Source organism: Rhinopithecus roxellana, chromosome 12 (genome assembly GCF_007565055.1).
Source record: "Rhinopithecus roxellana isolate Shanxi Qingling chromosome 12, ASM756505v1, whole genome shotgun sequence".
NCBI lineage: Eukaryota > Metazoa > Chordata > Mammalia > Primates > Cercopithecidae > Rhinopithecus > Rhinopithecus roxellana.
In genome coordinates this window covers 127,682,952-127,707,414 of record NC_044560.1, presented here as the reverse complement: position 1 = coordinate 127,707,414, position 24,463 = coordinate 127,682,952, and the positions used below count along the sequence as shown (strand labels likewise).

Genomic DNA, 24,463 nt, shown 5'->3' with positions numbered 1-24,463 from the left:
TGCACCATTTTACATTCCCACTAGCAATGTATGAGAGTTGCACTTGCTCCAGATCCTTGCCATTATTTGGTGTTGATAGTCTTTTTAATGTCACCCACTTTAGTGTGTTTGAGATGGATTTTTTTGTGGTTCTTCTTTAAAAATTAACTTTATTGAGATATAATTTATATAAACCCATTTCAACTGTAAAATTTGGTAAGTTTTGACAGATATGTGCACCTGTGTAACCAACACCATAGTTAGCCTTAAATTTTCTTATTGTCCATTCTCTGCCCACCTCAAGCAATGTTTTATCTGTTTTCTTTAGATTAGATTTTTCTTCTCTAGAGTTTTCATATATGTGGAATTTAGTATTTACCTTTATAGTATTCATATAGTATTTACCTTTTTCAAGCCCTTTATTATTATAGAATATGTACTGTTGAAAATATTTTGTGAATTAAAGATAAAATATCATTATTCTTTGTTTACAGTTTTATTGAGATATAATTCACACATCATGGAGTTCACCTATTTGAAGAGTACAATTCATTGTTTTTAAATATATTCACAGGGTTATGTAACCAATGTTATAATCTAGTTTTAGGACATTTCATCCCCAGCAAAAGAAACCCTGTGCCTGTTAGTAGTGAATCTCTATTTCTGTTTAAATTTTTAAATCATTTTTTATTGTGATAAAATACACATAACATAAAACTTACCATCTTAACCAATTTTAAGTTTACAGTTCGGTGTCATTAAATATATTCATAATTTTATGCAACCATCACTACCACCCATCTCTATACCTCTTTTCATCTTTTAAAACTGAAACCCTGTATCCATTAAACAGTAACTCCCCATTAACTTATATAGCCAGCCTCTGGCAACCAACATTCTGCTGTCTGTCTCTATAATTTTGACACCTCATGTAAGTGGAATCATAGAGTATTTGTCTTTTGATGACAGGCTTATTTCACTTAGTATAATATCTTCAGGGGTCATCCATGTTGTAGCATGTCAGAATTTCCTTCCTTTTTAAGGCTGAATAATATTCCATTGTATGGATATATTACATTTTGCTTATCCATCTGTTGATGGACACTTGGTTTGCTTCCATGTTTTATCTATTGTAAATAGTGCTCCTATGAACATACAAACATGGGTATACAATTATCTCTTTTATGAATAGTCAAAGCCATCCTGAGCAAAAAGAACAAAGTTGGAGGCATCACATTACCCAACTTCAAAATATACTTTAAGACTAAAGTAACCAAAACGCCATGGTACTAGTACAAAAACAGACACATAGATCTATGGAGAAGAGTGGAGAACCCAGAAATAATGCCGCACACCTATAGCCATCTGATCTTCAACAAGTTAACAAAAATAGGCAACGAAGAAAGGACTCCTTATTCAATAAATGGTGCTAGGATAGCTGGTTAGCCATATTCAGAAAAAATGAAAGTAGAGCCCTACCATTCACCATACACAAAAATTAAAATGAATGAAAGATTTAAATGTAAGACCCCAAACTATAACAATCTAAAAGAAAACCTGGGAAATGCCATTCTAAACATCAGTCTTGGCAAAGAATTATGACTAAGTCCTTAAAAGCATTTGCAATCAAAACAAAAATTGACAAGTGAAACCTAGTTAAGCTACAGAGCTTCTGCAGAGCAAAAGAAGCTATCAATATAGTAAACAAGACAACCTACAGAATGGGAGAAAATATTCGCAACATATATACCTGACAAAGGTCTAATATCCAGGATTTACAAAGGACTTAAAAATTTGAACAAGTTAAAAAACAAATAACCCCATTAAAAAGTGGGCAAAAGACATGAATGAACACTTCTCAAAATAAGACATATAATGATCAACAACATGAATAAAAATCACTAATCTTCAGAGAAATGCAAATCAAAGCTATGAGATTCCATCTCACACCAGTAAGAATGCCTTTTTTTTTTTTTTTTTTTTGAGACGGAGTCTCACTCTGTCACCCAAGCTGGAGTACTGTAGCTCGATCCTGGCTCACTGCAACCTCTGCCTCCTAGGTTCAAGCAATTTTCTTGCCTCAGCCCCCTGAGTAGCTGGGGCTACAGGCATGCACCACCATGCCCGGCTAACTTTTTTTTGTATTTTTTAGTAGAGACAGGGTTTCACCATGTTGGCCAGGCTGGTCTCAAACTCCTGACCTCAAGTGATCCGCCCGCCTTGGCCTCCCAAAGTGCTGGGATTACAGACATGAGCCACCGCGTCCAGCCAGAATGGCTATTACTAAAAGTTAAAAGATAATAGATGTTGATGAAGCTATAGGGAAAAGGAAACACTTATACCCTGTTGGTAGAAATGTAAATTAGTTTATCCACTGTGGAAAGCAGTTTAGAGATTTCTCAAAGAGCTTAAAAAGAATTGCCATTCTACCCAGCAATGCTGTTACTAGGTATATATCCAGAGGAAAATACATCTTTCTTCCAAAATATGTTCATCACAGCAGTATTCACCATAGCGAAGACATGGAATCAATCTAGGTGCCCATCAACAGAGTGGAAATTGAAAATATGGTACATATACACCATGGGATATTATGCATCCATAAAAAAGAGTGAAATTATGTTCTTTACAGTAACATGGATGCAGCTGGAGGCCATAATCCTAAGCGAATTAACTCAGGACCAAAGCACATTCTCACATAAGCAGGAGCCAAACACTGGGTACTCAGGGACATAAAGATGGCAACAATGGACACAGGAGATTACTAGAGAGGAGAGAGGGGAGGTGGACAGGGGTTGAAAAAGTACCTATTAGGTACCCTGCTTACGACCTAGGATCAGTCATACACCAAACCTCAACATCGTGCAATAGAACCGTGTAACAAATCGACAGATGTACTCCCGGAATCTAAAATAAACATTGAAATTATTAAAAATAATTTAAAAAAATATTTTTTTGAGAGGGACTCTTGCTCTGTCGCCCAGGCTGGAGTGCAGTGGCGCGATCTCTGCTCACTGCAAGCTCCGCCTCCCAGGTTCACGCCATTCTCCTGCCTCAGCCTCCCGAGTAGCTGGGACTACAGGCGCCCGCTACCACGCCCGGCTACTTTTTTTGTATTTTTTTAGTAGAGACGGGATTTCACCATGTTAGCCAGGATGGTCTCGATCTCCTGACCTCGTGATCCGCCCGCCTTGGCCTCCCAAAGTGCTGAGATTACAGGCGTGAGCCACCGCACCCGGCCTTAAAATATATTTTTAAGAGACTGCTTTTAATTCTTTTTGTTGCATACCCAGAAGTGGAATTGCTGCACCATATGATACTTCTCTTTTTAACTTTTTGAGGAAATGTCATATTGTTTTTGTCAGCAGCGATGCCATTTTACATTCCCATCAGGAGTACAAAAGGGTTTTAATTTCTCCACGTCTTGCCAACAATTATTTTCTGGTGTGTGTGTGTGTGTGTGTGTGTGTGTGTGTGTGAGTGAGAGAGATAGTAGCCATCCTAATGGGTGTGAGGTAGTATCTCATTGTAGTTTTGATTTGTGTTTCTCTAATGATTTGTGGAGCTGGGCATCTTTAATGATTAGTGTTGTTTGGCATCTTTTCATGTACTTATTGGCCATTTGTATGTCTTTGGAGAAATGTCTATTTAAGTCCTTTGCCCATTTTTTAAATAAGGTTGTTGGTTTTTGTTTGTTTTGAGTTAGTATTTCCTCTTACATGTCTAACTTTATTCGCTTAGCATAATGTTTTTGAGATACATACATGTAGTTGAATATATCTATAGTTGGCTTGTTTTTTGAATATCTATAATGTTTTTGAGATATGTCCATGTAGATGAATGTATCTGTAGTCAGTTTTTTTTTTTTTAATTTATCTACAGTCGTTTTGTTTTTTATTTTACTATACCCATACAATTTGGTATATCCAAAACAACATTTGTCTGTAGTTGGGCATTTAGTTTGCTTCTAATTATTGGGTATAATACGATGCCTAATGTTATTTTGCAATATAGTATACACTAATATGCATAGTTGCTATGTATACTGTACACATAATATGCAGCTATAATATTAGGCTAATATTATGCCTAATATCACTTTGCCTAGGCATATTATGCCTAATATGTAGTTATGCATATTAGTGTAGAGTTGTCTTCCCTTATTAGTGGTTTCAGTTACCTGCAGTATAGCACGGTGAGATATTTAGAGAGAGAAAGACCACATTCACATAACTTTTGTTACAATACATTGTTATTGTTCTATATTATTATTGCTGTTAATATCTTATTGTACCTAATTTATAAATTAAACTTTATCATAGCTATATGTATAGGTAAAAAACATAGTATATATATGGTATGGTACTATCTGTAGTTTCAGACATCCTCTGAGTGTCTTGTAACATCTTCCCCGAAGACAAGGAGGAATTACAATATGACTCTTTGGAGCATACGTTTTCATTTTCTCAGGATAAATACTTAAGAGTGGAATTGCCAGGTCATGTGTTTTTGTTTGTTTGTTTGTTTGTTTTTTAATGAAGCTGTGGATTTACTCTGACTGGTATGGAGAGATGCCGACAATATAGTGTTAAATGAAAAGCATAAAGCATCCAGCACTTTGGGAGGCCAAGGCGAGAGAATCACTTGAGCCTAGAAATTTGAGACAAGTCTCGGCAGCATGGTGAAACCCCATCTCTAAAAAAAAGTTTTTAAAATTAGTTGGGCATGGTGGTGCGTGCTTGTAGTCCCAGCTACTCAGAAGGCTGAGGTGGGAGGATTGCTTCAGCCACGGAGGTTGAGGCTGCAGTGAGCTATGATTGGGCCACTGCACTCCAACATAGGCAACAGACGGACACCTTGTCTCAAAAAAAATTTTTTTAAAGGAAAGCATAAAATAGCACATATAGTAAGATCTCATTTTTGGAAAAATGTGTATGTAGGAGGAAAAAAGACTGGATGGATATACACTAAAATATTAGCAATGGTTTTCCGCTCAGTGAAATTTTCTTCTTTATACTTTTCTCTGTTTTCTGATTTCTTTTGCAATAAGTATGTATAAGTTTAATAATTTTAAAAAGTTTTTTTTCAGTTTTTCCCCTGTGCTTTTCTTTTTTTAAAATGTTATTTGACATTCAAGAGTACGTGTGCAGGTTTCTTATATAGGAAAATTGTGTGTCACAGAGGTGTGGAGTACAGATTAATTAATCACTAGTAAGCATAGTACCTGATAGGTAGTTTTCTATCCTCACCCTCCTGCCACCCTCCACTCTTAAGGAGGCCCCAGTGTCTGTTGTTCCCTTCTCTGTGACTATGTATACTCAGTATTTACCTCCTACTTATAAGTGAGAACACACTATGTTTGGTTTTCGGTACCTGTGTTAGTTTGTTTGGGATAATGACCTCCAGTACCATCCATGTTGCTGCTAAGGACATATTGCTCATTTTTATGGCTCTGTGGTATTCTGTGGTGTAAATGTACCATATTTTTGTTTCCAGTCCATCCTTCATGAGCATTTAGGTTGATTCCATGTCTTTGCTATGGTTAATAGTGCTGTGATGAACAGATACATGCATGTATCTTTATGGTAGAACAATTTATATTCCTTTGGGTATATACCCAGTAATGGGATTGTGGGGTCGAATGGTAATTCTTTCTTAAGTTCTTTGAGAAATCGCCAAACTAGTTTCCAGAATGACTGAACTAATTTACATTCCCACCAACAGCATATAAGCACTCCCTTTTCTCTGCTACCTCACCAGCACCTTTAATTTTTTGAGATTTGAATAATGCCATTCTGACTGGTATGAGATGGTTTCTCATTGTGGTTTTGATTTGCATTTCTCTAATGATTAGTGATATTGAGCATTTTTTCATATGCTTTCTGGCCGCATGTATGTCTTCTTTTGGAAAGTGTTTGATCATGTCCTTTGCCCACTTTTTAATGGGGTTGTTTGTTTTTTGCTCATTAAGTTGTTTAAGTTTCTCATAGATTCTGGATATTAGACCATTTTTGGATACATATATCTTCTCCTATTCTGTAGGTTGCAAATATTTTCTCCCATTCCATTGGTTGTGTGATTACTCTGTTGATAGTTTCTTTTGCTGTACAGAAGCTCTTTAGTTTAATTATGTCTGATTTGTCAATTTTTGTTTTTGTTGCAGTTGCTTTTGGCGTGTTTGTCATGAAATCTTTGCCAGAACTTTTGTCCAGAATGGTACCTCCTAGGTTATCTTCGAGGTTTTAGGTTTTACATTTGAGTCTTTAATTCATCTTGAGTTGATTTTTGTATATGCTGTATGAAAGGGGTCCAGTTTCAGTCTTCTGCATATGACTAACCAGCTACCCCAGCACCATTTATTGAATAGGGAGTCCTTTCCCCATTGCTTGTTTTTGTTACCTTGGTCAAAGATCTGGTGATTGTTGGAGTATGGCACTGTTTCTGGGCTCTCTATTCTGTTCCCTGGGTCTGTGTGTTTTTGTACCAGTACCATGCTGTAATGGTTACTGCAGCCTTATAGTATAGTTTGAAGTCAGGTAATGTGGTGCCTCCAGTTTTTTGCTTAGGCTCTTTTTGCTTAGGATTGTCTTGGCTATTCAGACTCCTTTTTGATTCCATATGAATTTTAAAATAGTCTTTTCTAATTGTGCGAAGAATATCCTTGGTAGTTTGATAAGAATAGCATTGAATCTGTAAATTGCTTTAGGCAGTGTGGCCATTTCCACAATATTGATTCTTCCTATCGATGAGCATGAAATGTTTTTTCCTTTCTTTGTGTCATGTGTGGTACCTCTGAGCAATCTTTTGTAATTCTCATTGCAGAGATCTCTCACCTCCCCTGGTTAGCTGTATTCCTAGGGTATTTCATTTTCTTTGTGGCTATTGTAAGTGGAATTGCATTCTTGTATCGACTCTCATCTTGGACATTGTAGGTGTATAGAAATACTACTGATTTTTGTATATTGGTTTTGTTGTTGTTGTTGTTGTTGTTGTTGTTTGACCCCTCTGTTACTCAAGCTGGAGTGCAGTAACTCGATCTTGGCTCCCTGCAACCTCTGCCTCCAGGGCCCAAGTGATCTTCCCACCTCAGTCTTCTGAGCAGTTGGGACTACAGATGCACGCTCCCTTGCCTGGCTAATTATTTTTGTATTTTTTGTAGAGGTGGAGTTATGCCATGTTGCTCACACTGGTCTTGAACTCCTGAGCTCAAGCGATCCTCTTGCCTCAGCCTCCCAAAGTGTTGGAATTACAGCCATGAGCCACCATGCTTCGTCTTTTTTTTTTTTTTTTTTTTTTTTTTTTGTGACAGTCTCACTCTGTCGCCCAGGCTGGAGCAGTGGCATGATCTCACCTCTATGCAACCTCCACCATCCAGGCTCAAGCGATTCTTCTGCCTCAGCCTCCCAAATAGCTGTGCCACCATGCCTGGCTAATTTTTGTGTTTTCAGTAGAGACGGGGTCTAACCATGTTGGCCACGCTGACCTCAAACTCCTGGACTCAAGTGATATACCCACCTCCACCTCCCAGAGTGCTGGGATTACAGGTGTGAGTCACCATGCCTGGCCTGATCATTTTTGTACCTTAATTTTATATTCTGAAATGTTGCTGCAGTTGTTTATCAGAATTAGTACCTTTTGGACAGAAACTATGAGGTTTTCTAGGTTTGCAGTCATGTCATCTGCAAACAGAGATAGTTTGACTTCCTCTCTTTCTATTTGGATGCCTTTTGTTTCTTTCTCTTGCCTGATTGCTCTGGCTGGGACATGTTGAAAAGAGTGGTGAGAGAGGGCATCATTTTCTTGTTCAGGTTTTCAAGGGGAATGCTTCCATCTTTTGCCCATTCAGTGTGATGTTGGCTATGGATTTGTCATAGATGGGTTCTTATTATTTTGAAGTGTGCTCCTTCAGTGCCTAGTTTGTTGAGGGTTTTTTAACATGAAGGATGGTGAATTTTATTGAAAGCCTTTTCTGTATCTGTTGAGATGATCATGTTGTTTTGTTTTTAGTTCTGTTTATGTGGTAAATCACATTAATTGATTTGTGTATTTTTTTAGGTAATTCTTTTTTTATTATTTTATTATTATTTATACTTTAAGTTCTAGGGTACATGTGCATAACGTGCAGGTTTGTACTGGTGCCATGTTGGTGTGCTGCACCCATCAACTCGTCAGCACCCATCAACTCGTCATTTACATCAGGTATAACTCCCAATGCAATCCCTCCCCCCTCCCCCCTCCCCATGATAGGCCCCGGTGTGTGATGTTCCCTTTAATTTTTTTTTTTTTTTTGAGGCAGAGTCTTGCTCTTGTTGCCCAGGCTGGAATACAATGGTGCAATCTTGACTCACTGCAACCTCTGCCTCCCAGGTACAAGCAGTTCTCCTGCCTCAGCTTCTCAGGTAGCTAGGATTACAGGCATGTACCACCACACCCAGCTAATTTTGTATTTTCAGTGGAGATGGGGTTTCACCACACTGGTTAGGCTGGTCTCGAACTGCTGACTTCCTGTAATCCATGGGCCTCAGCCTCCCAAAGTGCTGGGATTACAGGCATGAGCCACTGTGCCAAGCCAATTGATTTGTGTATATTAAACCAACCTTGTATCCCAGGGCCCACTCGATCATAAAACATTAGCTTTTGGATGTGCTGCTGAATTTTGTTTGCTAGTTTTTTGTCAAGGATTTTTGCATCTGTGTTCATCCATGATAATGGCCTGAAGTTTTCATTTTTTTTTTGTTGTTGTTTGTTTGTTTGTTTGTTTTTGTGAAGTTTTCATTTTTTGTTGTGTCTCCCAGGTTTTGGTGTCAGGATGATGCTGGCCTCAAACACTGAGTTAGGGAGGAGTCTCTCTTTCTTAAATATTTGGAATAGTTTCAGTAAGAATGGTATCAGATCTATATACATCTGGTAGAAATCAGCTGTGAATGACTGTGTCTGGTCCTGGCCTTTTTTTCGTTGCTAGGCTTATTATTATTCATTCAATTTTACAACTTATTATTGGTCTATTCAGAGATTCAGTTTCTTCCTGATCCACTCTTGGGAGGTTGTATGTTTCCAGAGATTTATTCATTTTTTCTACGTTTTCTAGCCTTTGTGCATAGAGAGGTGTTCATAGTAGTCTCTGAGTGTTCTCTGTATTTCTCTGGGTTTGGTGGTAATGTCCCCTTTGTTATTTTTGATTGTGTTTATTTGGAGCTTGTATCTTTTTTTTTTCTTCATTAGTCTAGCTGGTTATTATGTGAGTTTTATTCTTTCAAGGAACTAACTCTTGGACTTGTTGATCTTTTATATGCTGTTTTCACGTCTCAGTTTCCTTCAGTTTGGCTTTGATCTTGGTTATTTCTTCTGTTAGCTTTGTGGCTGGTTACCTCGTGTTTCTTTAATTCAAGGCATGAAGTTAGGCTGTTAATTTGAGGTCTTTCTAACTTTTTGCTGTGGGTGTTCAGCGCTATAAACTTTTCTCCTAACACTGCTTTAGCTATGTCCCAAAGTCTCTGGCATATTGTATCTTTGATCTCATTAGTTTCAAAGAATTTCTTGAATTCTGCCTTTATTTTATTGTTTACCCAAAGTCATTCAGGAGCAGGTTGTTTAACTTCCATTAAATTGTATGCTTTTGAGTGATTTTTTAGTATTGATTTCTATTTTTATTGCACTGTGGTTGAAGAGTGTGGTTGATATGGTTTCCATTTTTTTCATTTTGCTGAGAATTGTTTTATGGCCAATTATGTGGTCAGTTTTAGAGTATGTGCCATGTGCAGATGAGAAGAATGTATATTCTGTTGTTTTGGGGTGGAGAGTTCTGTAGATGTCTATTAGGCTTATTTAGTCAAGTGTCCAGTTTGGTTCTGGAATGCCTGATCCAAACTGATTCTTAATTTTCTCCCTTGATGATCTGTCTAATAATGTCAGTAGAGTGTTGAAGTCTCCTATTATTATTGTGTGGTTACTAAGTCTCTTCATTGATCTCTAAGTATTTGCTGTTTGAATCTGGATGCTTCTGTGTTTGGTGCATATATATTTAGGATAGTTAGGTCTTCTTGTTGAATTGAACCCTTTAGCATTATGTAATGCCCTTGTTGGATGTGCTGCTGGATTTGGTTTGCTAGTATTTTGAATGATCCAAAAATCACTCAAAAACATACAATTTAATGGAAGTTAACCTGCTTCTGAATGACTTTGGGTGAACAATGAAATAGAGGCAGAGTTCAAGAAATTCTTTGAAACCAATGAGATCAAAGATGCAATATACCAGAAACTCTGGGACATGCTAAAGCAGTGTTAGGGAGAAAAGTTTTTTTATTTTTTATTTTTTTAATCTTTATTTTATTCAGATAAAACTGTGTTTTATCTGAAATTAGAACAGCAACCTCTGCTTTGTTGATTTTTTGTTTGCATGGTAGATTTTTCTCTGTCTCTTTACCTTGAGCCTGTGGGTTTGATGGGTTTCTTGCATTTATGTGTGATGGGTCTCTTGATGACAGCATACAGTCAGGTCTTACTTCCTTATCCAACTTGCCCGCCTGTGCCTTTTAACTGGGGCATTGACCCATTTACATACAAGGTTAATATTGATAGGTGAGGATTTATCCTGTCATCATGTTGTTACCTGGTTGTTATGCATACTTAATTGTGTGGTCGCTTTATATTATCAGTGATCTATGCACTTAAGTGTGTTTTTGTGATGGCCTGTATTGGTCTTTCTTTTCCGTATTTAGCACTCCCTTAAGGAGTCAGGTCTAGTGGTAGCAAATTCCCTTAGCATTTGCTTGTCTGAAAAGGATCTTATTTATCCTTTTCTTATGAAGCTTATCTTAGTTTGGCTATATATGGAATTCTTGGTTGGAATTTTTTTCTTCAAGAATGCTGAATATAATCCCTCAGTCTCTTCTGGCTTGTAGGGTTTCTGCTGAAAGTTCCACTGTTAACCTGAGGAGGTTTCTTTTGTTGGTGACCTCCTTCTTCCTAGCTGCCTTTAACATTTTATCTTTCACTTTGATTTTAGAGAATCTGATTACTCTGTCTTGAGCAAGGTTGTCTTTTATAGTACCTTGCAGGGGTTGTCTGCATTTCCTGAATTTGAATGTTGGCATGTCTAGCCAGGTTGGGGAAAATTTCATGAATGACACTCTATGTTTTCCATGTTTCTTGCTCTCTTTTTTAGGGATGCCAATGAGATGTAGATTTGGTCTCTTTACATAATCCCATATTTCTTGGAGGCTTTGTTTATTCTTGAATCTGTTTTCTTTATTTTCGTCTGACTGAATTATTTTGGAGAACCGGTCTTCAGACTCTGATATTCTTTCCTCTCCTTGGTTGATTTCCTGCTGTTAATATTTGTTAATGTTGTTTGCCTCTGTGTCCCCACCCAAATCCCATGTTGAATTGTAATTCCCAGTGTTGGGACCTGGTGGGAGGTGACTGGACCATGGGGGTGGATTTCCCCCCAGTGTTCTCATGATAGTGAGTTCTCATGAGATCTGATGGTTTAAAAGTGTGTGACACTTCCCCCTTCAGTCTCTCTGTCTCTTCTGCTGCCATGTGAAGATGTGCTTGCTTCCCCTTCGCCCTACCAGCATTATTGTTAAGTTTCCTGAAGCCTTCCCAGCCATGCCTTCTGTATAGCCTGTGGAACTGTGAGTCAATTAAACCTCTTTTCTTTTCTTTTTTTTTTTTGAGATAGAGTCGCTCTGCCGCCCGGGCTGGAGTGCAGTGGCCAGATCTCAGCTCACTTCAGCTCACTGCAAGCTCCGCCTCCCGGGTTCACGCCATTCTCCTGCCTCAGCCTCCTGAGTAGCTGGGACTACAGGCGCCCGCCACCACGCCCGGCTAGTTTTTTGTATTTTTTTTTTTTTAGTAGAGACGGGGTTTCACCGTGTTAGCCAGGATGGTCTCGATCTCCTGACCTCGTGATCCACCCGTCTCGGCCTCCCAAGGTGCTGGGATTACAGGCTTGAGCCACCACGCCCGGCCAAACCTCTTTTCTTTGTAAATTACCCAGTCTGAAGTAATTCTTTATAGCAGTGTAATGAACCAATAGACCTGTGATTGTGTTTTAAAATTGTTAAGAGTCTTTCAACTCTATCAGATTCTTTCTTACAATTGCCATTTTGTCTTTTATCTCCTGTATTATTTTATTGTATTCCTTAGAATCCTTTTATTGGGTTTCAACTTTCTCTTGAATCCAGATGATTTTTGTTTCTATTTATACTCTCAATTCTCTTTCTTTCATTTCAGTCATTCAGTCTGGTTAAGAACCAGTACTGGGGAATTAGTGTTGTTGTTTTTAGGTGAGAAGACACTGTGCCTTTTTGAGTTGCTAGAGTTCTTGCACTGGTTCCTTCTCATCAGTATGGGCTGATCTTCCTTCAATCTTAGAAAATGCTAATCCTTTGAATTTTTTTTTTTTTTTGTCTTCTTTGATGCATTTGGAGGTTTGATTGTAGTATAAGGTGAATTCAGTGAAGTCACTTCCTTTGTGAAAGATTTTAGGGAGCTAAGGCTAACCTCATCCCTCCCGCTTCATGTTCTCACTTTAGGGGGCTGACACCAGGCCCCCAGCGTTCTTGTCTGGACTCTTGAGGTTAGGAACATGCTGTACTGGAGCTTCTGAGATGTTCCCAGTCCTCTGGCCATGACACCTCCATGGGTGGTGCTAGCCAATGCCCTTTGTCTCGGCAGTGTTAGCAGGCTATGTGCTCGTGTGTGTGTTTCAGCAGCTGTGGCAGTGTGGCTGGCAGGGTGTACATACATCAAATGGAGTGGGGTACCGGTGGAAGCACCGCTGTGGTATGTGCTTCTACTGGTGGCAGTTGCCTCTGTCACATATTTACCTATATATCAAACTACCACACAATTTTGAAAGTTATTTGTCCAGTGTATGAGATGTTCTGTTGCTTGATATTATTGCTAATACTTGTGTTGTCTGATTTAATTTAACCATTGGATGTGTGGTGGTATCTTATTGTGGTTTTAGTTTGTATTTGTTTGATGACTAATTTGAACATCTTTTTACGTGCTTTTCATCATTCACATATCTTCTTTAGAGAAGTATCTGTTCAGATCTTTCCCCCATTTTCTTATTGACTTGTCAAGTCTCCAGAATTCTTTATAAATTTTTAATATAAATCTATCTCAGATACATGTATTATAAATACTTTTTCCTAGTCTGCAGGTTGTCTTTTTATTTTCTTAATGGTATCTTTTAAAGGGCAAACACTTTGAAATTTGATGTCCGATTTAGCAATTCTTTATTTTTTCATCATTTGCCTACCCGTTGTTGTGACAGTTTTCTTCTTTGTTTTCTTCGTGTCCTTCTCTGTAAAACTGAGGTGATGTGAGAGTTAAATGAATTGATACATGTAATGTACTTTGAAAATGCCTCACATTTAATAAAAATGGTATAGTGTTAACCGCCATTATTGTTACCACAACTCCTTTACTCATAAATTGTTTTTGAGGCTTTTGGATCCTGTCTGTACATCCCTGTCTCATCTCCATTGCTCTTAAAAATTTGTCATTGCCATTTTCTCTAAGGGTCTTTTGTTTAAGAAAAAGGACTAAAGTTAAGATTTTCTATATATTAGAGAAAGGATATCCTAGCATTCCATGTAGGGGATGATTTATATTACATACCACTGTTTTGTAATCTACCAACTTACCAGTGACTTGGTTTCCTTTCATATGTGATGTTACAATGAGATTTATAGAAATTTTTGCCATTTCCTTTCCCCAAAAGGTCTAAAGCCCACCATGAATGTCATGATTTCCCCCTTTTGTTAAGGCTCCTTTGGCCATCTCTGACGTTGGCTTCCACTGTGTTTTATGCATACCTTATATGCCTTTTAGTGTACTATGGAAAATGGCATTTTAGAGTGTGTTGTTTTTGTTGTCAGTTTTGCTAAACAGAATTTAGAGGCTGGATTTTGATTGAGGTACATTCATTGGATTAAAAATATCACGAACATAATTAGCATGAAGGCAGTAATAGTTATACCAAACTTGAGTTTCAAATGAGTGTAAACTAGGTCAAGGTAAGATGTTCTTCTTAAAATACATTACAGTATGATAATGATCCACCATAGTTGTTTGAGTCAGTCTCAGAAATGGAAATATTGTCCTGATTCTGTTCTCTATTATTTTGACCAAATATTTAATCAGTCTATCATTTTCCTATTTATAAAGTGAGAGATATAATATGTTCCTAGCAAAAATAATATTAAGCAATGAGATAGTTAGTATTTAGCAAGTGATATAGATCTTGTTAATGAACTCAGTATAATTTTTAGTCTACGGTCCAGATCTTATCAATCATTTTTCTGAAAGTGTCCCCTCCATCTGAGCTCCTCTCGTGAGCCCTGGATCAGGTACTGGGCCATCCACAAAGTCTTGCATAGTGCTGGCAATGAATAGGCAATTGGTAAGAGTGTTGTATTTCACCAAACTTTCAATTTTACCCCTGTTTCTTGTGTCTTTTTTTGTCTTTTTCCTGTGGATTCTATACACTCAAGAAATCAATATTCTTATGGCGGGAAAAAAAGCAAACAAAAACTTACTGCAGCTGTTCTTCTTACAGTTTCTGTCTTTATGCTTTTCACACTAAATGTTTTAAGAGAGTCGGTTATTCTTAGTTTCCCATTTATCTTTTTAGCTTTTATAATTTAGTTATTGTTAAACTGTTTTAAGATATTTCTAATAACCTTAGGCCTCATATTCTTAGTGTATTTTCACATTTTCTAGCTTTTGTGTAATATCTCCTTATAGTTTCTTCTTTGCCTCCTCTGTAACACTTTCCCAGTCTTTTTCCTCCTATCTGTCCTTTACATTTTTATTTGTCTTTGTTTTGTTTTTAGTGAATTACTCCAGATTTTATCTTCGTCTCCTTTTTCTTCAACAAAGAAGATAGCTGAGTGAGGGAGAGAGTTAGAATATTTCTAGAGCTTCATTTATTTGCCTTTAAACAGATGTTGCTTTACTGAAATGTAGCTGTGATTTTTCAGTTACGTTTTGGACATCTCCATTTTGGTATTAGCTGAATTTTTCATAGTAAAACTAACTGTCGAATATACTTGGTCCTTCATAGAAGGCAAGCTGTGTTTTGTTCATCACTATATCTTAATTGTCTAGTATAGTGCTTGGTACATAGTTGGCAATTAATACACGTTTATTATATGAACAATTGATATTCTCCTGTCACCTGAAAGTTAACATGTTCAAAATTGAGCATATTAGAATCTGGAATTTTCCTTTGCTTCTGTATCTTCCTATTGTTTGAAGCGTAGATCAAACGTCCCCTCTTCTCTAAAGTTTTCCTTAATCATCACAGTCAAAAATCTGTTTCCCTATTCTCTATTGCTTTACCAAATTATACTTTTATTGTACCTTAATTCTGGATTACATTTTACTTATTTATGTACAGAGCTTGCCACACATAAGATTGAGGTCAGGGGCTAATTTCTCCAAGACAAATTGACTATTTAAAATAATGTAAGATTTTGGGAAAGGAAAGGGTTGAAAAGTGGTTTTGTGTCACTGTTCCTTCTGCATAGAATCCCCTCCGCATCTTGCTACTTTTCACTCATTCTTCAGCCTCAGCTGAGGCATTTTTTAATCCAGGTTTTTCTGAGCCTACTTTGTCTTGAATAGGTGACTTTTCTTTGTATTCCTCTATTATTAATTCCTTTAATAAATAATTATTGAGTGCCTTTAATGTGCAGACACTGTGCTAGACAGGCCTTTTGGAAACAAAAAGGCAGGACTTTTGTGACTGAGTATGTAATGTTTAGCTCATTATACAATTATGTATTACACAGATAAGGAAACTGAGGCTCAAATAAGTTCAGTGAGTACACTGAGGTTACCAAATTAATCAATGGGAGAGGCTGGTTCCAGACTTTGGACTTTCTGAGTCCTTGGTGTTCTTTCCATTATACTTTGGCATTCCTCAGTGAAAATGTTTTTTGAAAGATTTGAACCAAATCTTTCTAAGCTCTGGTATTTTGTTTCTTTTCCAGCACCACACAGCCTTCTCTTAACCATTTACTGTTATTTACCAAAGGGGATATGTGTAGATGGAACCATTGCTGTCAACAAAAAGAGGATAGTTAACCTGGTACTGGGCAGAAATACTTCCATTGAATTTGTGTCTTTGAAAACTGATTTTAGCATTTGCTTTACTCAAAGGATTTATAAGCCTCCAGAGTTGTCAGGGTTCTGTGATATCTATTGTCTATATTAATCTATGGATTTCTTTGTTTTTTTTCCCCACTGGAACATTACAGCTTTCAAAATTCATAGCAAACACCCTACACTCTATTTCCATTCAACAGTATGGTGGTATGAATTTGACCCACCTCTGGCAAATACTTAAGTTAATATTTCACAAAATTCCCAAACTCCTGTTGGCAATTGATTTCCAGGCAGCTGATAAAACATTGAATTGATAGGTGTATATTGTTTTTGTGGGTTATTCATTTTGATGTGCATACAGAAGGGTAGGGAAGGAGAAGTTGTTATGGTATAAAGACAGAGTTGGAAAAGTTGGGCTTATGTTGTTGTTTGTTTTTGTTTTGTTTTGTTTTCCTGAGAATATTCTCTGTTACCCTGCAGTAAGCTGTCTACAGTCCAGGATTTGACAGCGTGCTTGCTTAATAGCCTTCAAAAACATCCATGTCCTGTCATACCTGTGCTATATTCTGACTACTTGGTACTGCTTAGAGATTAGCTTTAGGGATGTTTTATATAAGGAAACCTCTCCTCTAATGCTACCTCCTTTTGTCACCTGTTAATAGTCATGGTGTTAGGTTTATTGAAGGACTTTTGCCTCTGTATTCTTTTCTTCTCAATGTTCTTTTAATTAGGGGTAATGGCCGGGCATGGTGGCTCATGCCTGTAATCCCAGCACTTTGGGAGGCCGAGGCGGGTGGATCACCTGAGGTCGGGAGTTTGAGACCAGCCTGGGCAACATAGTGAGACCTCATCACTATAAAAAGTGATTAGGAACCCCATCTCTACTAAAACGTGGAGAAACCCCGTCTCTACTAAAAATACAAAAGTAGCCGGGCTTGGTGGCGCATGCCTGTAATCCTAGCTAGTTGGGATGCTGAGGCAGGAGAATTGCTTGAACCTGGGAGGTGGAGGTTGCGGTGAGTTGAGATAGCGCCATTGCACTTTAGCCTGGGCAACAAGAGCGAAACTCCGTCTCAAAAAAAAAAAAAAAAAAAAAGAAAGAAAGAATAATGATCATAACATGAAATAGTACATTCATTTGTGATTTTATATCTTACTCTTCTCAGTTGGACAAAGGAAATGTTTATAATATTAAGTTACTGATTTTTCCTGTTTTGACATCCTTAAACTTTGGGTTCTGTGGGTGTTTTGCCTGAATTAGAACTGTGGAATTAGACTTTATGATTCAAGGTTTGGGGATATTACATGTCAAATGCATGTTTTTTAATTTTTTAAAATAGTTTTATAACTGAGAAATATAGAAATATGTATTTAGTAGACAACATTTTGCCTCACTAAAATAATTAGTATTATCTTTAAATAAATTTTTTAAAAATATACTTATTTCTTTTGAAAGTGTTCTCCATCACACTTGGCATTTATCTGTTTCTTTCAATGCCTTCTCTGTTTCTTGTTTGCAGGCAGCTATCAATGGTGTAATACCCCAGGAAAATGGCATTCTACAAAGGTATGTTATAAAGTGCTTACCAGTTAAGATGACTTAGCAGAACAAAAAACAGCTAACTGTTAATTTTTTTTAGTTTTTAATAGAGCATTGATTTGGGGTATATAAGTTCATTAATATTGTTCTTTCAGATATTTCTATGTATTATATTAATTCCCTAAAGTCTCCAACTTTTAACTGTATAAAATTACTACATATTTGGTAACACCATCTTTTAAGGTGGTTTTAATTTTTAAGAAAGCTTTTCAAGCTTATTCTTTGATTTATAAGATGAAAGGAACTGAATTTTTTTTTTGTTTGTTTTTTTTGTTTGTTTTTTTTTTTGAGACGGAGTCTTGCTCTGCCGCCCAGGCTGGAGTGCAGTGGCCAGCTCTCAGCTCACTGCAAGCTCCGCCTCCCGGGTTCACGCCATTCTCCTGTCTCAGCCTCCCGAGTAGCTGGGACTACAGGTGCCCGCCTCGTCGCCCGGCTAGTTTTTTGTATTTTTTAGTAGAGACGGGGTTTCACCGTATTAGCCAGGATGGTCTCGATCTCCTGACCTCATGATCCGCCCGTCTCAGCCTCCCAAAGTGCTGGGATTACAGGCTTGAGCCACCGCGCCCAGCCAGGAACTGAATTTTTTAAACTATTAGCACTGGCTATTGGTTTAATAACCCCAGAATATGGTTATCAAACGTAACTATACAGGCTTTATCTCCAGGCTTACTACAGACATTTTCTCCTTCCCTTTTAGGTTCTAAATCAAGTGTATGATAATTTGCAACAATTTGAGGCAGTTCTTAATAATGCAACTTTTTAGAGTACTGAACTATTTCACTTGAAGTATCCAGTGTTAACAAGTGGAATGGTTTTAGAGGTTTTGTGTTATGGCCAGAAGGTAAAATTGGAAGAGAATTATAACAGTTACAACGTAATTCCTTAAGTTAAAAATAAATTCATGACTTTTGTCTCCTTAAAAATTGGAGACTCTGGTTCTAGATTAAAGAACACTCTAAAGTCTTAGGAGGTAAAACCATTCTCCCTTCCAAGTGTAGTTTAATTACTTGATTTTTCCCGCCTTTCCTATCAATTCAAACTTTGGCTTGAATTTTGGTGGCTGGGATTTCTAAGTCACTGAAGCATGATCTGCTAAGTGCAGATGAGGCAAACAGAAACAGCAGATTAGGAATGAGGTCGTTTTGGAGAGCGAGAAAAGTACTCTTGCAGAAACATCAGGAAGTTCACCATGAACTGCAAAACGTGCTGTTCTTTATAAGAAACCATATATTCAGAATGGAAGCAAAATTCTGTTTGATACCTGTACCACCTTTAATGATTAATGGTTTTTAGATGAAAGCAATGATAAAACAGACCTATACCCCCATTCCTCTCTTTTAAACTGTCAGAAAGATTTTCATCCAGAGTAAATGTGGCTGATTTCCAGAGTTTCTACCAACTTCTGTTTGTTTAATTTTTAGTTTGTTGTTGTTTGTTCAGAAACATTCAATTCTATCGAAACCCTTGCCTAGAAAGCGAACCAGATGAACTTCCTTTATGGTCATTTTTTTCTTAGTTTAGAAAGTTTTACACTGCTAAATATCACTCCAGTTTTATTTTTGAGTAAATGTTATTGCCTCTTTTTGTGCCAAAGTTTTTGCTATGCAAAATCTGTGTGGATTCAGCTACTGGATTCTGAATACATATTGGATATATCATCCAATTAATAGCATTTGCCATAGGTGAATTGTAGAAACTTCTTCTCCCCTGGAAACATTCCGTCTTTCCTGTCACATATTATACTTTTTGTTTAATATATTTTATGACTAGAAATTCAGTATTAAACTGATTTCTCATAAAGTTACTATAATATTTGGGGTTGAACTTTGATCAGAGTAGGATTTTGTTGGTTTTGTTTGCTTTTTTTTGAAGGAATGAATCATATGTCTACAGGAGAAAATCAGTTGTATCTAGTCATATTCTTCAACTATTTCCTTCCTAACATGGTTCTTTAGCTTTGAAATCATTGTGGATTTAACATAACTGAAAATTCCTCTTGTGGCCGGGCGCGGTGGCTCAAGCCTGTAATCCCAGCACTTTGGGAGGCCGAGACGGGCAGATCACGAGGTCAGGAGATCGAGACCATCCTGGCTAACACGGTGAAACCCCATCTCTACTAAAAACAAAAAAACTAGCCGGGCGAGGTGGCGGGCGCCTGTAGTCCCAGCTACTTGGGAGGCTGAGGCAGGAGAATGGCGTGATCCCGAAAGGCGGAGCTTGCAGTGAGCTGAGATCCGGCCACTGCACTCCAGCCCGGGCCACAGAGCGAGACTCCGTCTCAAAAAAAAAAGAAAGAAAATTCCTCTTGTATGTCTGCTGACCAGAGGAAAACAAGAGGGCTCTTTGTGTACTTTCTCATAGGCTTTTTTTTTTTGAGACGGAGTCTCACTCTGCCCCCCAAACTGGAGTGCAGTGGCCGGATCTCAGCTCACTGCAAGCTCCGCCTTTCGGGATCACGCCATTCTCCTGCCTCAGCCTCCCTAGTAGCTGGGATTATAGGCGTCCACCACCTCGCCCGGCTAGTTCTTTGTATTTTTTAGTAGAGACGGGGTTTCACCGGGTTAGCCAGGATGGTCTCGATCTCCTGACCTCGTGATCCGCCCGTCTCGGCCTCCCAAAGTGCTGGGATTACAGGCTTGAGCCACCGCGCCCGGCCTCTCATAGGCTTAACACTGAAAGTAGAAGGCACTAGGCTAGAAATGGTATATTCAGGTGGTTAAAAAGATCTTTGTTTTGTATGTTTGGTTTTTATAATAAAGTTGAATTTATATAGTCTGTGTATACAACTGACTGTTAAATTGTTAGTCCATCCCTTACTTAACAAAGAAAGGAGGTATCAAATACTATAGTTTAAAGAAATTACTATATAAAGCAATATTCTCATGAGATAATGAACTTTTGGTAGGAAATAAATACCCACCTCACTGATACATGTGTTGATGCTAAATTCCTTTGACTGGAAATTATTATTATTATTATTATTATTGAGAGAAAGAAGAACCAGTATGTGCCTTATAGCTTTTCTTGAAATCAGGTTTTTGTATGAATCCAAGAGGGAATATGATTTTTAATGTAACCATAAACTCCAAGGGAAAGAAACTTTTTTTGAATGCTTAAGGCAGTGTGCTAGGCAATTGACATATTTTTATTCATTTTATACTCACTACAACCTGTAAGAGGTAAATATTTATATTTTATGTATGAGGAAATTCAAAGTTAGAGAGTTTACATAGACTTGCCCAAGTTCACAAGCATAGAAGCAGGTGGTGAAGTCTAGATTGTCTTACTTTAAAAGTCATGCTCTATCTTCTCTATTACTCTGTCTTCTTCAAGATCAGTCAGTGAGGTATTTCAAAACTTTTAAGATTTTTCCTTTGAGGGCTGGGCATGGTAGCTCATGCCTATAATTCCAGCACTTTGGGAGGCTGAGGCCGGCAAATCACTTGTGGTCAGGAGTTCAAGACCAGCCTGGCCAACATGGTAAAAACCCTGTCTCTACTAAAAATAGAACTTGAACCCGGGAGACCAAGGTTGCAGTGAGTCAAGATTGCACCTCTGCCCTCCAGCCTAGGCAACAGAGTGAGACTCCATCTTAAAAAAAAAAAAAAAAAAAAAAAAAAAAAAAAAGATTTTTATTTTGGATAAAGAAGTTGAAATTCAATACATGTACATAAGGTCTTTCTTCCACAGCTTTGTTTTTTATAGTTATTATTTTAGTTGTAAGCTATTAAAGGCAGATATTATTATTCCTCATTTTATAGGTAGATAGGATAAGTCATAAAGTGACTTGGCCCAGATGTTACAGCGTGATGTTGATGGAGTCAGGAATATAAGCAAGGCTTCTGGCTGTTTCTCCAAGGTTTATTTCACTAGACATTATACTGCTAACACAGCATACTGTGTGTAACTTATGCAGTCATAAATGTAAACTATTCATTCAGTCATAAACAAACATTGAGTATGTGTGTTTACGTGGTCTTGTATATTATTTATTTAACATATTGTCCAGAGCCTCTTTAAAAATTATTTTTGGATATATTTTTAGGAAGAAATGTTAGTGAATTACTTGTATAATTGGAGAGCTGATGCCATGTTTTCTAAAAGTAAACTTTATAAATTAATAGCATAATTTAGCCACTCACTAAGTGGATGGTATTTATTAACTCATAGTTGTTTTATTACCCAGACAGGTGTACAGTATATTCATTTGTCCATTGTTTAATTCATGGAGAACACCTAGATAAGACGACATTTATTTTCAAACCTTGACCACTAGGCTTTCAGAATATATAAATGCCCAGCTTTTTTGACTTAGAAAATAGCCATTATAGCTAGTTAGTCTCTATGTATTGCTGTGTGTAATTTCCATTTTAAAAACCTGATTTAATTGATTCACAAGTTTATCTCTAAAATAAATGTGGAGTTTTTTTTTGGAGATGGCTAAAGATTTTGCCATGGCATAGACTTTAAAAAATTGAAATAATAAACAAGTACAGAGTTCCTGTTTACTTTTCTTTCTGTTCATTGCCTTCCAAGAGCCTGAGTTGTTTGTAGAGGAAAGTTGAGTAAGGATAAAAACACTTGGTTGAAGTTTTAGAACTAAATTTCTACATAGAGCTTCCAAATTGGTGTCATTTTTATATTTATTTATTTTTAAGGTACAGGGATCTTGCTATGCTGCTTAGGCTGGACTTGAACTCCTCCTGAGCTCAAGCAATCTTTCTGACTCAGCCTCCTGAGTAACTGGGTCTACAGGCATGTGACACCTTGCCCAGTTTCCCATTAGTATCTTTTGTTGTTGTTGTTGTTGTTGTTGTTGTTTTTTGGGAGACAGGGTCTTGCTCTGTAGCCCAGGCACAATCACAGCCTTGACTTCCTGGGCTGAAGTGATCCTGCCACCTCAGCCCCCTGAGTAGCTGGTACTATAGGCGCTCACCACCATACCTAGCTAATTTTTGTATTCTTTGTAGAGATGGGGTCTCATGACGTTGCCCAGGAGTTCTAGACTCCTGGGTTCAAGCCATCCTCCCACCATGGCCTCACAGAGTGCTAGGATTACAGGCATGAGCCACTATACCTGGCTTTCAATCAATATCTTTTTTTAAAAAAAGATATTTATAGATTAGTAAATCTATAATGATTACATGATTAGATGAGCAAATAGAAAAGAATAGCAAGGCCAAATTATAAGATCGTGATTTTCACAGCTGGGAAATTTTTTTTTTTTTTTTTTTTTGAGACGGAGTCTCGCTCTGTCGCCCAGGCTGGAGTGCAGTGGCCGGATCTCAGCTCACTGCAAGCTCCGCCTCCCAGGTTTTACGCCATTCTCCTGCCTCAGCCTCCCGAGTAGCTGGGACCACAGACGCCCGCCACCTCGCCCGGCTAGTTTTTTGTATTTTTTAGTAGAGACGGGGTTTCACCATGTTCACAGCTGGGAAATTTTTAAAATGCATTTACTCTTTTTTGATTTGAGAATTTTGGATGCTTTTGTATTCTTTGGATCTCATTAAATGTTAGTGAAAACTGATGGGATCATTCATTGACTGGTAAGATCTCTCTCTTCCTCTCATTTTTTGGATTGCCTTTTTGTTTTGAGACGAGGTCTCACTCTGTCACCCAGGCTGGAGTGCAGTGGCATGATCTCAGCTCACTGCAACCTCTACCTCCCAGACTTAATTGATCCTCCCACATCAGCCTCCTGAGTAGCTGGGCTATAGGCATGTGCCACCAAGCCTGGCTAATTTTTGTATTTTTTGTAGAGATGGGGTTTTGCCCCAGCCATGTTGCTCAGGCTAGTCTTGAACTCCTGAGCACAAGTGATCCTCCTGCCTCAGCCTCCCAAAGTGCTGGGATTATAGGTGTGAGCCACCGCACCTGGTCTACCCTAGCAATTTTACCAGAGGGAATTTTAAATAGGGAGTAGGTTACACAGATGTGGAGAAGTTTGAAAGATCAGAAAAGGGATAGTGAGACAACCTAGATAGAATGACTGCAGGAGGCAGCTGTACCACCAAGCGCAGGTATGGGTGGTTCTTTCTGCTTGGCGAGGAAAGGAGCCCAGGGCAAGAGCAGACTTGTAGCTTCAGTGAGAAGGGTAGGGATGTGGAGGTCATGATTCCCATTCCAGACCAAGAAGCAGCAACTAGAACACATCTACCAGGGAGAGCCCCTTGCCAACCACCAATGGGCACAAAGGAAAGTGATAGAGGAACAAAGGAAAGAGGCTGATGGAGGTTGAGGTTAACAGAACTTTATTTGTAGCTCATTGGAGGAGCCCTAGGAACTTGGCCCCAGACACATGAGAAGGAAATCCTGTTCAACTGATACTGGTAGCTTTGGCAGGATGCAGAGAGACTTACGGAAAAGATGCTGGGAAAAAAAAAAAAAAAGCTAGAAGCTACCATCAGTGGTTGATGCTAAAACAAAATGAGTGCCACCGTTGGGGTGATATGTCACTGGTAGGGTGATGTTGATAGGATCAATGTGCAAACTGCAAGAAGATAGGGGTGTGTGTATGTGTTTGTGTGTTTGCTGCCAAAGTTTCTGTTCTGTTACTGGTCATAAGGCCATAGTTGATACTGTGAGTTTATTTCACCATTTATTCTGTATTCCCTGTCAGCTAGCACCTCAAATGGTCAGGGTTTTTTGTTTTGTTTTGTTTTTGTTTTTGTTTTTGTTTCTTTTCCCCCCGATGGAGCATCTTACACCTTCATTTTTGAAGAGTCAGAATCCTCAGTTTACCTGCTTTTTTATTAG

At 38.0% G+C, this 24,463-nt stretch overlaps 1 protein-coding gene across 1 annotated transcript in view; it reads left to right on the top strand.

Annotated features, from left to right (window-relative positions):
* The window catches only part of FAF1 (Fas associated factor 1), a 522,933-nt gene that overhangs the window by 152,636 nt on the left and 345,834 nt on the right, over window positions 1-24,463 (top strand). The window contains exon 3 of the mRNA XM_030912634.1: window positions 17,628-17,674. Within this exon, the coding sequence (XP_030768494.1) occupies window positions 17,628-17,674 (47 nt within the window). The remainder of the gene's footprint in view (window positions 1-17,627; window positions 17,675-24,463) is intronic.